At 39.8% G+C, this 15,520-nt stretch overlaps 1 protein-coding gene across 3 annotated transcripts; it reads left to right on the forward strand.

Moving 5' to 3' along the window:
• Positions 1 to 563: 563 nt before the first annotated feature.
• On the forward strand, positions 564 to 14,122 carry ppp1r18 (protein phosphatase 1, regulatory subunit 18). Of its 3 annotated transcripts, none has more exons than XM_008422779.2 (4): positions 564 to 999; positions 1,151 to 4,956; positions 10,880 to 11,096; positions 13,228 to 14,122. In XM_008422779.2, the coding sequence occupies exons 2-4, from the start codon at positions 1,222 to 1,224 to the stop codon at positions 13,245 to 13,247; spliced, it is 3,972 nt and encodes a 1,323-aa protein (XP_008421001.1). In that variant the 5' UTR covers positions 564 to 999; positions 1,151 to 1,221; the 3' UTR covers positions 13,248 to 14,122. The 3 variants fall into 3 exon arrangements, with proteins under 3 accessions (XP_008421001.1, XP_008421002.1, XP_008421003.1); XM_008422780.2 differs by having other exon boundaries at positions 565 to 999; positions 10,880 to 11,015; XM_008422781.2 differs by having other exon boundaries at positions 565 to 999; positions 1,244 to 4,956.
• The last annotated feature ends 1,398 nt before the right edge of the window (positions 14,123 to 15,520 follow it).

Consider the following 15,520-nt stretch of genomic DNA (forward strand, 5'->3'; position numbering starts at 1 on the left):
ATCCTGGCTCTCAGGGCCGACTGTCCTGCAGGTTTTAGTTCTTTCCCTGCTGCTATCTAATGAAAATAAGTGGGAYATATCATGCAAAGCTCACATTTTATAAATTTTTCTACTTCAATCTGTGTCTCTAATGTGTCCAAAAACATCCCAAGCAGATAAAAAACAAATAAAACAAAACAAAAAATAAAAACACCTTGTCGGTTTTTGGCAATAAGTTAATGTTTTGGGTCACTTTTTCTAAGAAAAAAAAGTTTTACTGTTTTGACTCAAAGCCATAAAACAATCAAACATTTAAATAAAGTTTTTCTTGTTAAACATGATGATGAATTTATCTCTGTTTGCTTTTATCTCTCATTTACTCATCACATCTCAATTAAAAGAGAAGTCTAACACTCAGTTTCAGCACACTCAGGCAGTATTTCTGTTTTTGTACAAATCTACCTATACTTGTTTTTATGTGGACGGCCCCCCAGGTCTGGGGTTAACTTGTTCTTAGGGCCTCCTCCAGCTTTGGGCCGCCTCTGCCAGTGAAGCTGACCTTACAGCAGCAGATTTGCGCTTCGGTAAATCTGGTCTGTTTCATGGCCGCTCCTCTCCCTCCTCCTCTTCCTCATCATCCTCCCCAGTCGGTCCTCCCGGACGGATAGATGGACAGAGGGAGGGGGTCAGGAGCCGGGCAGACGGCTCTGCTCTTTAAACTCCTTTTCTTAGTTCCCACAATATGGTGTGTGCCACTAAACTCTCCTGACGGAATTGGCTGCAGTTATCGGATTAGCGCTGCAGTTCTGGAGCTGGAGACGGACGGAGCTGCCGTCGATCTCGCCTTCAGGCAAAGTCAACTTTCCGGGTGACTTCGCGGGACTGCATGCATTTTAAACGAAACGTTAAAAAGGCTTGATTCTTTCTTTCTTTTTTTATTTTATTTATTCGCTCTTGGGGAGATTAAGAAGAGACGGAGCGCATTGGATCCGATAAATCTTTGCGCAAACTTCGTTGTCTGTAAGTATTTCCCAGCAAAAGCAGAATCAGAGTTATCTAAATCCCAAACAATATCGCAAACTATGAGATGTTTTATCATTATTAGACATGTTAGTGAAACAAAACAGGATTTTTTTGCTAATACTTTATTGTTTTTTTATTTTTATTACAGATAATTCCTTAAATCTCCCGGGAGAGAGGCTTCGCCCACTTTGGCCAAAGAGGTGCACATTTCTTTTTGTTATGTCTGTTTCTTCTYTGCCAGAATGGAAGCAGCTTCTTCTGGAGAGAAAGAGGAGAGAGGAGGAGCAGCGRGAGAGGAGAGAAAAGGAGGAGGARGAGAAGCTGGCCAGCATGCCCGCCTGGAAACGAGGGATCATCCAGCGGAGGAAGGCCAAGCAGGARAGTTTAGGTGACAGGGACAGAGACATCTGCCTGCTCCAGGTGGATGCCAGAACTCCCTCTGACTGCCTGAGTGACACTGACAGCTCGATTACGGTCAATCTGGGAAGCGAGACATCACTCAGTCCGGATCCTGGGATGTGGCTGGACGCAGARCCCAAACCTGGAAGTCAGGTGTCGATGGAAACCATCGTTCCAGTCCACGAGAACCCGTTTATTCGTACCCAAAGTGTGTGGAGAAAAGGCAAAGATCTTGAGGCGGCAAATGAGGTGGAGGGAAAACTCTGTGTYAGGTCGCAAGAAGTGGAGGTGAGCAGAGGACGAGATATCGAGCTGAAAATAGAAAGGTTTAGGGATCTGAGTGAAGGGTGGGAGAAAGAGAAGAGCAGGGACAAGAGTCTAGGAAAAGAAAARGAGAACAACCAAGAAGGATGCGAAAAAGACAAAAAACAGTGGAAAGACTCAGTGAAAGAGCAGGAGCTCCTTAAAGGGAAAAAAGAGACGGAGGAAAAAGATGTCCCTCAATYGTCTGGTCAGTTTTCACCCGTTCTTCCCTGCCTTCGAACCATCCGAGCCGACAACATCATCATCATCGAGCAGGACCGAAAAGGCAGCGATGAAAGAAGGGCGAGATGGAGGGAGCTGGAAAGAGAGACACCCGAGGAGGACCAGCAGGGGAAAAGAGGGATGAAGATGGACCTGAGGGAGATCCTGGCAGGAGGAGGGAGCGTGACAGAGATCCGAGCCTCTGAAGTTCTGATCATCAAGCCGTCGGTCAGCACCGAAGATCGGACAGGAGGGGGAGGAAAGTCTAGAGAGGACGGAGAAGGGAAGAGCAGCTTGGATGTAACCAGAGATACGAAATCAGAAATGTCCTGGCTGAGGGAAAAAGAGAAGGATAAACCCTGGGGTCAGGCAACTGTGATCAATAAAGACGACGGAGGAGACAGCTGTGATGACAACGTGTTTATTGAGAAGGGAGGAAGGGTCAGCAAGCTGCTCAGTAAGTTYGGAGAGCATCCAAAGCCTCCATCTCGGTCCAAAAGTTCAGATAACTTCCTCCAATCGGGGAGGAGAAAATACTCCGGAGACCAAGATGATCGACAGTCTGAGGAGAGAAAGGCAAACGGAAAGAACAYRCTGATGAAAAGCATCCCAAAACGCTCCTTCAGCTTCTCGGATCGAGTCATTGGCACTGTGGAGAACGGGTTAGGAAATGTAGGCGATCAAGAGAGAATTCACCCARACAAAAACGTTGCTCCTTGGGTGGATATAGCAGGGGTAGCAAAGCTCAGACTGAGCTGCAAGGAGCGCTTTGGAAAGCAAAGAAATGTAAACGCTGAGGATGAAAAAGTAAATCAGARGATAAACGATGCAGAAATCTGGAAGAAACACAGGAGTGAGCTGAAGAAAGTTGAGTCTGTCAATAAGAGARCTGCAGAGAAAGTATTGGACGCAGATGGAGACAAGGGGTTCACGGTGGCATCGGTGAAAAACACAGAGGGAATATCGTTTGCRAGAAGAGTGCCAATCAGACAAGATGGTAGAGCAAGAGCAGAAAGAGACGCTAGGAAAGAGAGAAGTTCGGAAAAAGATTCAGAAGCAGAGGATRGACAGGAAAGAAAAGTGCAAACTGAAACAGATTATGTTGGTGCTTCATTGGAAGAGTCGCCTAACCCCAGTGAAGCTCCTGACAGTCAATGCAAACCTGATTCAGCTTTCACAGAGTGCTCCAGTTTGCTCTCCATGGTCCCAGATCGGATCCCCCACCGAGGGCCAGAGTGGAGCGGCACAGGACCACTAGGACCTTACCTMATGCACTCCGGTTTATCCCAACAAACCGAGGATCTTATCMGCAAAATAGAAAAAGTAGGGGACACAACTATCTACATAAACGATAAGGAGGAAAGACGTTACACTGCTGCACATGAAGAGGATCTTCAAACAGGTCATTCCGGACCAGAGAGAGAGATTCCTAGATCTCCAAAAAGGATCCCAMCTCTTGAGGTTCAAATCCCAAGGACTGTGTTTTATGTTGCCGAAGAGATGGCGGAGAGAAAAGGCAGCGAGTGTCGGAGCGTGGATGGACAAGACTGGGAAGGAGGTCAGAGGGTAGAAAGGAGGGACAGCTGGAGGATCGGAAAACCTTTGAGCCGGATCGAGTCCCTCCGAGAGAAGATCAGGCAGAGAGAGCTGGATAAGCAAAGAGAAAGAGAGGCCCGGGTGGGAGATGGGTGTGAAGCTGCAGACGTCTGTGACGCTCCAGCAGCAGAGGACAGCTACGAGATGAGAGGAAGTGAGGTAAAGAAAGAGTGGGAAGCTGTGGCGGTTCAGACAAGGCCGGCTGAACCGGAGAGCGTAAAGGGAGAAGCAGTAGAGCARACATGCACGGGTGTGTATGACGTCAGACAGGAAGTCGGCGTGTTGAAAACCAGCCCTCAGCTTCCTGTTTCTGTCCTCAGTTCACAAGACAGCAGCAGAGAGGAAGTGGCAGGCGAGCGCTCGGCTTCTGCCTCTGAAGGCTCCCAGATTTCCGAGGATGAAGCTGACCCCCTGAAAAATGTAGAGCCGCACCTGGAGCAGCACAGGGCCCAATACGAGAGCGCAGAAGAGGAAGACGAAGAAGAGGAGGAGGAAGACAGGGAGCTCTCCGAGGAGGAGTTGGAGAAATACACAACTTCTACAGATTCTATAGGATCTCTCTCTCCTTCGCCGCCTCATCCCAACTCTCTGGCAGCCATGAGTCGGATCTACAACCTGGACACAGTTGGCTCCAGAACTGGCTTATATCTGAGGGACAGGACAGTAGACATCCCATCTTCTGTACACCTTGTTAAAGTGAAGCCGTTTATGTCAASCCCCCAGCAGGGGGATGGCAAAAGCAAAGSAGGTGACGACATCCGYGGGGTCCAGACGATACAGCAACAGATCGAGCAGTTTCAGCTGAAAGACCAGGAAGTGCTGAAGTCATCTGCAAATACCTCTGCAAAGGAAAGAGAAGCAAAAATACAACAGAGTCCCAAAAGAGAGCTAAAGCTGCAGGTGAAAGAAGCTGGAGAAACACCAGACCTCAACCCCAAGGAGTCTCCTCAACACCTTTGTTCCCCAACATCTCAGCAGAAGCAAACTATCACCATCAACTCCTCATTTTCAAGAACCCAATCACCTGACAACTCCCTGAAACCTACAAACTGTGCTCCGACTCCAGCCTCCTCGCCATGCTTGCCATCTCCTGTCAACTCCCCCAGCATCTCTCCGTCTCCCAGCGCCTCGCCCAAGCTCTTCACCATCAAGAGCGCTTCTGGGGGCCCGGTAAAGAGAGGCGCCACCATCACGATCACCCCCAGAAAGCCTGTCGGAGGAGGAGCCACGGCGTCGGTGGCGAGGCCCGGAACAGYGGTACCAGCAGCAGCATCGRCAGGGTCTGCTAAAGCCCCACCCCAGCAACCGATGAGCCCCACTGTGGATGASCCTTCGAAGAAGAAGTATCCAGCGGTGGAGGAAATTGAGGTGATTGGTGGATATCAGAATCTGGAAAAGTCCTGTCTGGTCAAGAGTAAAGTGACACCAAAGAGGGTAAGTTTTAGTCTTTAAGTCATATAAAATGGAAGAACAACATTCACTCCCAGACATATTTACCCACCTATACAGAAATATATCTGAGTTTGAGTTTAAAGTCTCGCCAAAATCAAAGTTTATCATTTTCTTGACTTGTCTTGTTGTCAATTACAATACCCTTTCACTAGGACAGGGGTGTCCAAACTTTTTGTCAATTGGGTCAAAATCATAGATTCAAAAGTAGTCACAGGCCCAAAAAAACAACCTAAAATCAAACAATCAACATTAGGTCCATTATAAAAACAGGATTAAATTTCTGCCAATAACTTAGAATTTTTTTTATATATTTTCATGTTTTTTGTAAAATCTAATCTAAAAATTAGATTTCGTTCTAGCAAATATCTGAGATTTTTTACAGAAATGTACTACTTACTACTATAATTTTGCATTTTGCTGTATTGACATTATTTTTCAGTTTTTAAAAGGATTTGGGTCMCTTTCTTTCAAAATGTCAGCTATATTTAGCCAAGTTTAAGAAAGAATAAAAGCTGATTTSGGTGCAGCTTTTCAGTAAAAGTCTCTGGATGAACTTGGCTTAATCTTTTATTAAAACTTTGTTAGAAAAAGACGAATACTTTGTGYTGTACTTTACATTTTGCTGTGCAGGTAAGTCATGTTAGTGACTGATTTCAAATTAAAAGTCTCCATCTGCATCTACAGGCCAAATTTATATCATTTTTCAACTGTAGTTTGGGGCCACATAAAATCAGTCTGAGGGCCACGAATGGCCCCCGGACCACACTTTGGACACCCCTGCACTAGGAGAACATCCCCTTTGATCGAGAAGTGTTATCACGGAGAAGGAGCTAAGCCAGTTAAAGCCTTATGAAGCACGGCATCTTGATTCTGAGCCATAAACCCTGGMGCGATCTCTTGTTACACCTGTGCTCTACTTTCCCCCTTTWAACTTTTATTGCCTTTTGTGTTTTATTGTTTTAAATAAACACACTAAGCATGGGACAAAAGCAGATTGAAGCTTGCGCTACAAAAACACAAACTATTACTAAGTCATTTGGTCCAGTTTTTAGCACACTTCAAATAAGACAAAACTAACTTAAAAGTAACTTTTTAGCCAGTTATAAAGGCTGATTTTAAGTAAATAATTTCTTAATATTGATGAAAACGTGCTGTTCCATTGGCAGATTAATTAACTTATAAAATGGGGGAAAATGTCTTGTTATAAGTTTTACAATCTGCCATTGGAAYTAATACTTTTTCATCAATATTAAGGAATTGTTTACTTAAAATAAGCCTCTATAACTTGCTAAAAAGTTACTTTTAAGTTAGTTTTGTCTTATTTCAAGTATACAAAGATATTTGCACTATAAACTAGACTAAAATACTTGGTAAAGTTTTGTGTTTTTGCAGTGTAGGCTTCAGTGGAGGCAGAAAAGCTGCATAAGAAACCACAATGAGAGGCAAAAATTATTCCCTTTCTTCAGTTTTATACATTTTGTGTACCTRCTTGAATCACAAGATTTTATGAGAGAATTCACGCAGGATAACTTCACAAGAACACTTCACCAATAATTCACTGTACAAAGTWAATTTTACTTTCATAAGTARGGAAATGCAAGTAAGAGTCAAAAGTARAGCTTTTCACCATCCTGTGAAGATCACTCTTGCTCTTTTTGGACATTTCCAGCCTTTTTTAGATGACTCAAGTMGCTGTTTTGGTGTTTTAACACTTCTAAGCTGCTTGAAATTTYCCCCRTAGACTGCTTCCTTCTCATCCTGTAACTGTTGAGTCAGCCTTTGCTGCCTCTCACACAAATCACTCTTTGTTTGCTCTTGGCTCTGACCCTAGCGGGGGCTTCGGGTCGCTGGACTGCAGGTCCATCTTTGAGCATGTTGTTCCTCTGAGTGTTTCAGACGTCAGACGGCCAAGTTTTAGTTGGATGTGCATGGTTTAGTGAGGAAAATAGCCAGTGTTTGAAGATTAGGTTGGTATTCGGGTGGCATTGAGGAGAGATAAAGACATGGTGGCAATTTGTTGTTATCTGTTGTGAGAAGATTAAAGTATTTTTCTTTGGTTTGACAGAAACTCCCTGTCACGCTGTGTGTCTTTACTCGCTTCCTCTTTCAGATGTCTGAGCTTCTCTAAAAGAAATGTATAAGGTTGACAAAACGGAAGAGATGTGGAGTCCAGTTTTAAATCCCCAAACTCTTGTTTTAAGGACTTCTTTAAGTTCCTMTGTGACTAAAGCTTAAGGTTATCCTCATACTCAGATGCTTAGCTACAAATTAACGATTTTGTCACATAATTGAACAAATTTAAATGTCAGAGAAAGAGAACATGGGTAAATACAAAAATCAGTTTTYRAATGATGATTTCAAGTCAAGTTACGTTTATTTTTATACTACATTTCAGTAAAAGGGCATTTCAAAGAAAGGATGCACGAATTTTTTGGCCAATTCCCGATGACCAATGTTTAAAAAACGTGATCTGCCGATTCTGATTTTGGTCATACCAATTTTTTTTTTTGTCTGAAATGTTGCTAAATATAGCAAGAAAGCGGCAACAGAGGGATGAATATTATTAACTGGAAACATACAGGCATGACCTGGTGGGCTGGTCTTGTCAGTCAAACTTATCTCACTGTAGAGCAGAAGAGGACAGTGAATGATTTTTAGATGTTGGCAGAGGTAGATAACATCGACCATAATACAGTGACCCATTATTAAACCAGCAATAAACATTGTGTCAAATGCCATAATCAAAATCAACGAGCGGCTGCAGGAAAAGACAAGGATAYAAACCAAACTCGTCATTTTGTTGTAGAACTTTTAATGAGGAAAGATGGCGGCGATGGATCGCAGCCGTTAATCATAACGACTAGCAACTGTCAATAATAATGACTGTCAGCTTCGGTGTAGCCGCGGATTTGTATCGACACTTTTTACAAGGTAAGAAGATTAACGTTAATTTATTTGAGAAGTAAGTGTGATWMGAAACATATCAAATATTGTATTATGGAGAAGYTACGCGTCTAGCCGTAACCATGGAAACAGTGCCGCGCCGTCATGTAGCCTAGCATGTCCGGAAAAAACAAACTGGTTAGCTTCTAGTCTTTTGTGCTTCTCGTTTTTTTGTGTTTTTAATCCTGCTCCGGTTTAAGGGGAAGCACTGTTGATGACACAGTGACATAAATCATGTGGTGTGAATTCAGGTGGAGTCGGTCATTTGGTCAACACGTATGGAGGGAGGAGGTACGGGTCGGTTTCTAAGCTAGCAATTTCCAACTTTTGTAAATACCGCCGCCTATGAGCCCCAACCAGGTGACTTACGTTCACAGACAAATTAGCTCGACTCAAACAAGTAAAAGCCACAAAAAAACTGGCAAAAACAACTTAGGAAAACAATTTCAGTCGCTCAGTTCAATCCTCCCGTCCCTCACTTCCTATGGCCTCTTTCAATGATTTAGTGATGTAGTTGCAAAGGTCAACAGTAAACGACTCAATGCCAGTTGAAACTCTTGGTGGTTGTTGTTGCGGCTCAACTAATCTATATTTAAGGGCAATGCCTTTTTCTCACAGGTTGAGGTCTGCTTGGTTTGCTTTTTTCCTAAAATAATTTCAAAACTATTTTTTTCCTTGTTTCTGCTACATTTAAGAGTAGCAGAAACAGAATCTCTATACACCTTTTAGCTTTTTGTCATGTAATTCAGGCTACAAGGACTTGCTCTCTTAGCTGGAGTAAGAGATGACCACAAAGTGATTTTCTGACCACCTGTTGCTCTCACGTTGGTGCCTTTCAGACCGTTTGACGTCAGGCGTCCTTCCCTCCCCCCTCAGCAGCATCACATCACAGTAGGAGGGTGAACCGCCTGTGCTTCAACTGACTCAGTCTTTTCTTTCTACTTTTGTACCTCAGATCTTGTGTAATATTACTAAACACAGACTCCTGCAGCAAGATCTTGTTGGGCATTTTTTTCCCCTGTAATATTTACTCTTCTGTCTCATGTATTGTTTGAATTTTTTTTTTTACCTCTGCATAGTCCCACGAATGTTTTGCAAAAGGAAGTCAGTGTAGGAGGCGACCTCAAAGCTACTCTCTGTCACTAGTTTCAGCCTTGCATTGTTGTGCCTTTGCATTTAAATGCATGAACTTCCCTCTTCTTTGGCTCTGCTCTCCTGCAGTGTTAGCCTGGGTTAATCAGGGTSAGGGATGCAGGATTAGCCTTCTGTGCCTTAGTTTGATTCGGCCAGCCTCACTTGAGCGGAGCTGTTCTCTGCACTTCAGATGGCTACAGTTCAAGGTGAAGCAGCTCCATGCACACCTTGTCTGCACTTCTAAATGTACTTACTGCCCTATCCAGCCATCGGAGCTGAGCTTCTGTGATTAAGTCTGTCGATGTGCCACTGCTTCCTTTTAGACTAACTGCTTCGTAAACAACCTCCGCTGGGCTTTGCTCTACWTTTTTTCCCTTTTTACAGAAAACCAGAACTGAGCGTTCAGTTTCTGCTTCTGCTTCCTAATTTGCGTCGCTCTCCAGTCAACGTTTKCATGGGGTGTTTGGAGTATTTCTGCTGTTTTAAGCCTCACGCTGTCAGTTGGCTTAACAGTCATAGCGTGTGCAAACGCCTCTCAGARACACACTGAAACTTTTTCCAGCACCTACACCCTGTCTGTTTTTGCAAGTTGAAGTTAGCATATCTAAGAGGAAATAGGTCGAGTTTGAAGCCGTTTGCTTTCAGCTAGAAACGGTTTTCCACAATAAGTCATGTTTGCAAGGATTTTAAGCTTTCACGCAGAGTAAAACATCTAGTTTTACTCTGTAAGTCAAATAAATTTAGCAAGTTCTAGATTTTGTGTGAGTTTGTGAAAGATAAACTTTCAGTATTAAGTTGTGTTAACTTTTTATTAATTTTGTCAAACCTCCAAGAGTTGAATAAACCAGAGTTTTTAGGTTAGCACTTAAAAAAACCGAATGCTTGAGGATCATGTCCTGTTCACACTAAATGTTTCTGAGCAGAATTCATTCTGATGTTTAATAAAATTCATTATCAGGTCAGAAATTTTGTTCATGCAATTTGAAACAAGAATTTAATTTATTCTAAAGTAAAATAAGTAGCTATTCTAACTTGATATTGTTAGGATGTGGTTCTTTAACTAGGTGAGGGAATTTTTTTTGTAGCACATTGTGAAATAATTATTTGGTTTAAATTGCAGCATTAAGTTAAAACTTACAATTGAAGATAAACTTAAAAAACAATGTTTAGAAAAATGTCTCTTGTTGTTAAATCAACTTCATGAACTTTAATTTCTGAGTTAAAACCAAAACAATTTCCTTATTGACCTAAATTTCATTTTTGAGGCAGCAGGTGGACTTTCATTTTCAAGTTAAACCACCTTCAAATGTTTTACAGTATTTGAAAAAAACAGGTTTTTGTGTTTTTATTTTTTCTCAAACTTAAAAGGGGTTGTCAAATGTTAATTTAATTTATAAAGGGAAAAATGCTGTAAAACCCATCATGTCTGTTAGTGAAAATGYTTTTGTCCTTTTCAATAAATCAGGAGTCTCATTAACATTAACACTATTTTTGAACAGCTAAGTAAAATTTCAACTTACTCATRTAAATGTAACGCACTTCCATCTTACTCAAAAGAGCTAAGCATTCTGGGAAATAGTTCCCTCTCTTGTCTTTTTCTTCTTTCAGTTTTTTTAACCTAAGAAATTAATAAAAAGTTAACCCAACTTGCTACTGTAAGTTTATCTTTCACTAACTCAGACATTTTGGTTCAAAATCTTAAGTCGCTAAATTTATTTGACTTAAAGAGCAGAAGATARACAACTAAATGCAGCTTAAATGTTTTACAGTGCGACACCGCTCATTTAATATAATACAATAAAACCAAAATGTGTGCTGTCTCTTGCAGGGGAAGGTGTGTTTTGATGAAGACCAGCTGGAGCAGGTGTGCGAGTATCCTTCAGAGACCTTCATGCTGACGCTGAGCCCGCTCCCTTATGACCTTGAGAAAAAGGAGAAGGAGGCGCACAAGGACGATGGTGAAGGTGAGGGAGGAGGAGGAGGAGAAGTTGTGTTCAAAACCACAAAGAGCACAGGGACGGCGACGGCACCTCGCCTGAGAGTGGGTCAGTGTCACCCCCGTCTCCGAAGACACAAAGTTTAATGAAGGTTTTCTGCATGTCTTACAGATTTCCTGAGAAATTATCGATCTGTAGGGTTTGATTTCCTTTTAAAAAAAATCTTTAAAAAGTTGATGTTTTAGTCAAAATTAAGGGTTTTTCTTGGTGAACCTCCAGCTAGAGCACAGCTGTCCAAAGTGCGGCCTGGGGCCATTAGTGGAGAAAAAAAAAAGAGTAAATTTCCGCCAAAAAACTCAAACATTTTGACATTAATCTCAGAAGTTTTCCTCAAAAAACTTGAACATTTCCACAAAAAATATGTTTTTTGACTTTTCAAACTCAAACAATTTCCAATTTTTTTTAGAAAATGTTTGAGATTAATCACTAAATTCCTGAAGTCTTTGGAGGAAATTTACTCTGCCTTTAATTTAATTTAATTTTTGTTATTTATAATGGTCGTACTACACTGTCATAAAAATCATTTTCAACTTTTGGATCTACGCTAGAAATACATTTTGAAAAAAAAAGGGCTACTCTATTTGCTTGATTTTAGGTTAGGATTTTTTATTTTTTTTTACCCAGTCGACAGTTTTGGCCCATGTGACAAAAATGTTTGTACACCCCTGAGACAGAGATTATAAATCACATTGGAAAAAACAGCAAACAAATGTTTTACAGGCATAAATCCTCACCACTGCCTCATATTTGTACCATCGACCTTTAACCTGAACTGACTTCTCTTTCAATCTGAAAGTTGTGGGTTCGACTCCAGCTTCATGTTTATTCCTGTTTCTAGGCACTTTACCACATTTTGCCTGCTGATCTGCATATACAGCTCTGGAAAACATTAAGAGACCATTTAAAATGATCATTTTCTCTGATTTTACATTTTATAGGTTTATGTTTGAGCAAACGTAACAATGTTATTTTATTCTATRAACTACTTACAAAATGTCTGAAATTCCAAGTAAAAATTTAGTATTTCTTTGGAGAAAATGAGAAATGAGAAAAAACAKGCAGAGCTTTCTGAGCTCAAATAACGCAAAGAAAACAAGTTCATATTAATTCAGAAACAACAACACTAATGTTGTAACTCAGGAAGAGTTGAGGAATCAATATTTGGAGGTTTTCACTGAGGTTCAGTGCAGTGGAGTCTTAGTTTTTTCCAGAGCTGAATATGTTTGAATACATGTTTGTGAGTGCAATTTGGTGAATGTGGCTTTAATATAAAATGCTTTGAGTGATTAGCAGAAATGCACAACATAAATACAGTCCACTTCCAACAAAACATGCTGCTAAATCGTTTACTGTTTTAAAATAGTTATGACATACAGTTGTGTTTTTTTTTGTGCTTTGCAACCACATCCTTATAAATATTCACCAAATTGCACAAAGACACTGTTTTTGTATGACTTTGTATAATTTGTTTCTGTTGAAAGCACCAGTTGCTTTTGCAAGTATTTGGACTTTTTTTAGCCTGCTAGCATTGTAGTTTTCAGTTTGTTACTGACACTGTTTCCCCAAAAGGTCAAAACAATGATTTAATTCCTCTTCATTACAGTTTGTTAACCCTCAGATAACTTCCCTTTTATTTTTTTATAATCACTGTTTTAACTGTGTAAAAATGAGTTAGTGTTGCTAGTTAGCGTTGTAGCAGTCTTTCTCCTAAAATTTTCAGAGGATTGCTACATTACCAAAGCTCTCAGCATCWTTTTAAGTTTTATTTTATGTGCCTGTGTATACCTGATTTTATTACCTTTAAGTTTTTAAGTAGTATAAATATCTACTCATTATTAAGCTAGCATGTCTTCCTTTAGCATGCTAGTTAGCATCAGAATTTCATAAACATGCTTTTTTGCTGTTATTTAAACTCCTCTGACATTTGAATGGTTTGTTGTGAAGGAGAAAATACAGATCATTGAGATCTTATTTTCCAAATCAATGTGGTAAAATCTGTAAATAACAGGTGAGCAATGTGGGCAAGCTCATTATAAAGAAGAAGAGTTAAACTGTACCTGTATATTCCTGTAGACACAATTGGTAATTTATTAACGAAGAGTAATCCATCTTAAAATCTGATTGTATTCAAAACGTAAATAAAAATCCACTTTAATTTCCTTTCGTCTCTGTCTTCCAGATGAGTCTTGCCCTCGGTAGAAGCCAATCATCTTCACCAAAATTGCCCATGTGATGAGATCATCGACATTTTATCAAAAAAATCCTATAATTTTTTATCCTCTGTTGATTTATTGGTGTGTTGTGTTCATTTTGGCATCTTTGCTTAATGTAGAATCAGTTCATTTAGGTTGAGGCACACGGTTGTTTACTGTGGGAACATTTATTTGAAGGGACAGCTGTGAATGTTAAAGCACGGTACACTTGTAAAAAGATAAAAATAAAAACTCAGGTGTGCATTTCTGAGTGATGACAATCACTTATCTATGCAATAAGAACAAATGAAAAAAAAGATTTTATTTTCCAGGTGATATATTTTATAGTTTCTTCTATATATGTCTTTTAAATGTTAGAATGCTCTGAAAAAATAGACTTGAAGTGATTTTTACGTCATCTGGATTTATGTGCCTGCTGGATTAGCTCATACAGATGACCTAAAGATTAATGTAACGTAATCTGATAGTTTGAAGCTTGTTTAATAAACCAACTTTCACTGGGTTTTGGTGCAATGTATGACATTATTGGTCTGTTAGAGGTTTTATTTTTGATGTTTTTATTGTGAATGGGACCTGAACGGATGTCAATGAGAGGAAGATTTTGTTTCAACCCAGACACCAGATGCACTTCAGCTGATTTTGGACTTTTATTTTGCTTATKTAACCTAAATATTTCAACTGGCAAAGATTACGTGCATGTGACGGTTTTCCTCCGATGGTTACGGAAGCTGGCGTCAAAACAGAAAAAGCTAATAAAGTGTTACAAAACAGTTTTATGTCCTGTTTTTTTGGTGCTTGTGGTTAAATAAATGTTTCTCAGCAGTTTCTGTTTTGAGCCACAATTAAATTACTTTTCCCAGATGTTTTTCCAGATGTATTTTAGTTCTGGTTTTCTTTGAAAATATTGCGAAATGTTGAAATTATGAAACTGAAAACTATTTAAATGTCTTTGGCTCTTATGTTTGTCAGCAGATGTCCCAGAGTGTTATTTTGTATTTTTTCAAAATGTTTTTGATGAGATGATCAATGCCAGTACTGTAAAACATATACAGTGAATAAAAACAAACAAAATTGAAACCCGAATAAAAATATTTTTGTAATAAGATCCTCACTATAACCACAAAACTAAATAATTCCTAATTTTTGTTCAATTTCTTAATTCTCCTTTTATTCAAATCTAGAAATACAAAAACAAATTTAAAAAATGGTTATATATGTGATTATTTAAACTAAACTGGAAATAAACCACATAAAATGAATGAATGATTCAAATAATTGTAACATATATAAATAATTAAATGTGAAAATTTGTTAACATTTAATTCGCCTTCACGTCAGAAGAAATGATCTAAGTTCATTTACCAGTCCGCTGTTACAGAAAGTCATGACTTACTTTTATTTTAATCTGATTTAAAATAAATCAGGTGTCACTTTCACAAGCTATAAAGGACAGTGGCACAGGAAGTGTGAAATAATTACATAAATACTGCAAGAATTACAGATTATGCAAAGTTAAGTGGAATTCCTGTAATAATTTGTAATCAATAATTCATATAAGTATGAGTAACAGAAAAAATAACAAATCAGGCAATAAAATTTTTACAAATCAGTTTCTTTTAACAGAAAAACTTAATAACGTTAACAAAAACTGCAGGTGTGTTTGTTTTTCTTTCAGTGGGAAGAGAATCCTGAAAATGTACCCAAGTAAGAGTAATGATACTTCATATAAAGTTACTCAAGTATAGTACAGCGTAATAAAAATAATCCTAAAAGCAATTTCTTTCTAAATAGTTACCGAAGTAAATATAACTCAGTAAATGTAGCTCGTTACCACCCATTTCCGCTCTGTAGTAACGATGTGTCATTTTTACAACAGCGAATTAAGGACTTCATAGGTAGAAAAAAAAGGAGYAAATTTACACCAAAATAATCCAAACTTTTGAAATTAATCACAGTGCTTTTACAACGTCTTTATTTAGGGTTCATCACTTGTTGTTTACTAGAGTTGGGGGCRCAACAGCGGCACCCTTTGCCCAGACACGGTACTGCCCCCTGCTTTCGCGGGTCGGTCGCGTAGCTGTTTACGGAAACGTCTTTACGTCAGCACGTGTACAGCAGCAGCGGCAGGCAGGCAGTAGTCATCTCCTAGCTTCTGTCCACTACGTGAGGCTCTGCATGCTCGCTGCCAGAGGGAACAACCACCGGAGAGAAGAGGCGGAGGGGGGACCGCGTTGTTTTCCGCCCCGAAAAATCAACTTT

The sequence above is a fragment of the Poecilia reticulata genome, linkage group LG11 (genome assembly GCF_000633615.1).
Source record: "Poecilia reticulata strain Guanapo linkage group LG11, Guppy_female_1.0+MT, whole genome shotgun sequence".
In the NCBI taxonomy this organism is placed as follows: Eukaryota; Metazoa; Chordata; class Actinopteri; order Cyprinodontiformes; family Poeciliidae; genus Poecilia; species Poecilia reticulata.